This window comes from Lolium perenne, chromosome 5, assembly GCF_019359855.2.
Source record: "Lolium perenne isolate Kyuss_39 chromosome 5, Kyuss_2.0, whole genome shotgun sequence".
Taxonomy (NCBI): domain Eukaryota; kingdom Viridiplantae; phylum Streptophyta; class Magnoliopsida; order Poales; family Poaceae; genus Lolium; species Lolium perenne.
Genome location: NC_067248.2, coordinates 39,217,103 through 39,220,740, shown reverse-complemented (window position 1 = coordinate 39,220,740; position 3,638 = coordinate 39,217,103). Strand labels below are relative to the sequence as shown.

Genomic DNA, 3,638 nt, shown 5'->3' with positions numbered 1-3,638 from the left:
GTTCTGAAAGAATACATACACGAATACCAGCAGTTGAAATTAAGTAAAGAGCACAAGAGAAACAGCCTACAATTATGCAAGGGAGTAATTCGTGCCATGTCACAAAATTAGGTTAGCGATCGGTCTGCCCCAAATAAAATTGGGCCCTACATGTGGGTCTTTTTTGTAGAGATTCACTGAAATACACAAGTATGCACATAATCCCTAAAAATAATTATGTGCATAATAACAAGGTAACATCCATGGATGGCAATGTAGGCAAGAATCACGGATGCATGTAGCTATATATGTCTAAGATGTGGTATGTGGACATAATTAAACTCGACCCTGTCTTCTTCTCTGGCGAAAGTACGACACCGTGGTGACGGAAAACACAGATCGACGAGTCCCATTTTTTGAAGAAGTTTACAGCAGCTACACGATCGGCAGTTCGGCAGAAGGCTCATTAATTAATCAAGCAGTACACAAGTTAAAAGGAAAGAAGAAGAAAAAGAAGAAGAAAAAGAAGAAGAAAATAACAAAGAAACTAAGACAGAGCTACTAGATAGCTAGAGCTTGAGGTTAAGGTCCACCTTCCTCAGCGGCTGCTGGTTCTCGCCGCCGTCCCCGTCGCGCCACCAGCCTCCACCGTCGTTGCCGACGACCTGGGGGTACTCTTGGTGGTGGCAGGAGTGGGAGACCTGGATGGGGTACATCTGGTGGTTGGGCATAGGAGCATCGGCAGCAGGGTTGATGGGAGTGGTGTAGAGGTGGGCGTTCCAGCCGACGTTTCGCTCCTTCTTGTGTGCGTTCTGGTGTCCCCCTAGCGCCTGCGACTTGAGAAACTTCTTGTTGCAGAACAGGCAAGGGAACAACCTAACACCGCCACCATTGCCATTGCCATTGCTACCACCTGAAGCAGTAGCAGCAGTAGCAGACGGCGGCGACGATGACAATGGTGGCATGTAGGCGAGCGACAGCGACAGGTCGACGCCGTAGCTAGCGTCGTCGTCCATGGAGGCTGTGACGGAGATGAGAGAAGGTGGTGGAGCCTCCATGAATTCAGAAGAAGGAGAAGGCTTGAGTTCACAGAACTGGTCTGGCTCTTTGCTCTTGGTGCTGCTGCTGATTCCGTCTAGTAGTGATGATATGAGCTCTATGTGCGTGGGAGCGAGTGTGTATATAGATGGCAAATGTGGCAAGCAGACCGCGTCCTAAATCTGGGAGTTGCATTATTGCCTGGGTGGGCTCTCCACCACGCCTGTAGCTGCGGAGGAAGACGCCAGCAAAGTTTGGTGCCTACTGGTGCTCTCACCCTGCCTCAAGGAACTGAACAAGATCATTGCTACAGAGACCACACGCATAATTAGTTGGTTCGTACTACTAGTGATCAATATCATGTCTTGTTGCTCTTCTGACTAGTATACTTTTGGAACATGGCCGTCCTTATCTGCAAGAAAAAAAGAGTTACAATTTAATCAAGGAAAAGAATAGCGCGCTATAACAAAATAGCGTGGGTCTAAAAATACGCTATTAGCATGCTATAGCGTGCTATTAACGCGAATAGCGCGCTATAGCGCCGAAATAGCGTAGCGTCGGCTCTCCAGATATGCTATAGCGTGCTATTAGCGTTGGAATAGCGCACTATTTTTTTCCATGAATTTAATACTAGGATACTTTTACTAAAAGGAATGGCGTTCAGTAGTCCACATCACTCTAGACTAGATCAGTAGATCATGGGAGCATCACATGACGGCATATATAGTACTAGATAATTTGAGAGACCTGAAGAAAAAGAAGACCTTATCTTATTTCGAAGTTTAGGAACACAAAGAAAACTTAGCAGAGCGAGGGTTGTTGAACAAAAATCTAATTATCTCAAAAAGAAAACTGCAGTGTGGATCCCATAAGTGAATGCAATTAGATCACCTCTAGGGTTACCCCCAATAAGGCGTCCGAAAACAGCGGCCAGCAAGTAGGCCCGGGAACACGTTGCACTAGTGGAAACATGCCCTTCAGTCCCAGTCCGTAAGGGGCTTTAGTCCTGATTGGCGGGACTAGAAGCGAAATCTTTAGTCCCGGCCCGGTTACTAGCCGAGACTAATTGTGCTCCACGTGGCTGCGATACATTGTTTGATCTGGAGGACATTTAGTCCCGGTTCGTAAGCTCAACCGGGATTAACTATTATTCTCTCAAATTGTTTTTCTTTTTTCTAATTTCATTTTTCTAATTTTTTTCTTCTAATTGTTTGACTCCTTACTTGTCAACACCCGGATTTTTAAGTCTAGATGCCTATTATGTCATACATCGCAATCCCAGGAATATTGTTGTTGCGAGGCATAATAGTTAAGTATCACAGTCATCATTCATTACAAACCATAAGTCTTACAAATTGGAATCACATGATCCATATTACACGAATAGTTGATCTATTGATCAACGAACAAACACAAGTTCATAGTTCATAGCGGAAGCGTAAGATACAAGGACTCTCTAGTCCACAGGCCAACGCTTGACGTCGGAAGACTCCTAGTTGTCGTAGGCGTCCTGCTGGTCATCTCCTTGTTCATCTTCATACTCTGGCCATTTGAATAGCCAGGGACAAAGCCGTGAGTACTTTAAGTACTCGCAAACTAATACTAATGTAAGTGCTAGACATTCTAGTAAGGTTTGCTAAGCTCTAGTTTATTTGCATAAAGCCAGTTTAGTTCACAAGTATTTGAGAAAAAGCTTGTTCATATGCTAACTAACTCAAGTGGGAACATTAGTGTCATTCCCGCCATTCAAGTGGTGATTTCAATTCAATTCACCACAAGTCATTTCATCATCTTCTTTCAACATCATTTTTTAAAGATATGACATCGGAAACTGTATGGCCTTTCCAACCGTCCGTAACCGTGGACGCGGCTATTCGAATAGGTTTACACTCTGCAGAGGTTGCACACTTGTGCCACAACATTTGATTTCATCCGTCGGGATTACCCCGAATCATCGTAACACAGTACGCGGATCATCAACCATAACCTTTCACTTACAAATCCTAGTATGAGCACCTCTCCCCATGAGCTTGGCCTCCCAGTGAAGACCAACTGTCAACCTGGGAACTGCACAGGGCTTGGCCGTACAATTCACCTCAATTTCACATCATTTCTCAACAACGGAGGTAGCCTCAAGCGTAACCCCTATGACGTGTGTTCAGAGGGAACCCATACTAAGATGTATAAACTTCCAGTTAAGCCCTACCCATAATCAGGTATTGTGGGGGTACTTAATAATTGGAAAGGTATCGCATTCAAACCAACATCATGTTTATCAAAAATCACCATCTTCTCTTGGTCATATTCACCTTCAAAAATCATTCAATGGAATGCTTCATCATTCCAAGGTTTCAAATTCATTTCAATTCACATTATTCCCATCTAGAATAGTCAAGTTTTATTTCATTAGCACTAGCTCTAAATCATAAGGGGTGCTATCTTGCTTTGCTTGATTGAGTCTACTGCACTACTCTAGTAACCATCCTTTACCTTGACCAAAGTTAACTATAAAAGTAACTCTTGGAAAACAACAAGTAAAACTTGTAAAGTATAAACTTGGGATAGGCTTATGTAAGAAAAGATAAGATTTATGGTGCCTTGCCCCAAGGGGCTTTGCACTT

General features: G+C 43.8%; 1 protein-coding gene across 1 annotated transcript; it reads right to left on the bottom strand.

The window, feature by feature from the left end:
• Positions 1–362: 362 nt before the first annotated feature.
• On the bottom strand, positions 363–1,142 carry LOC127304482 (uncharacterized). The gene has a single exon (XM_051335155.2). It carries the CDS (start codon positions 1,035–1,037, stop codon positions 549–551), a length of 489 nt encoding a protein of 162 aa, XP_051191115.1. The 5' UTR covers positions 1,038–1,142; the 3' UTR covers positions 363–548.
• Positions 1,143–3,638: the final 2,496 nt, after the last annotated feature.

Bases quoted from the DNA above. Each gene is read 5' to 3' on its own strand.
- LOC127304482 (XM_051335155.2), bottom strand. From the start codon at position 1,037: ATGGAGGCTCCACCACCTTCTCTCATCTCCGTCACAGCCTCCATGGAC.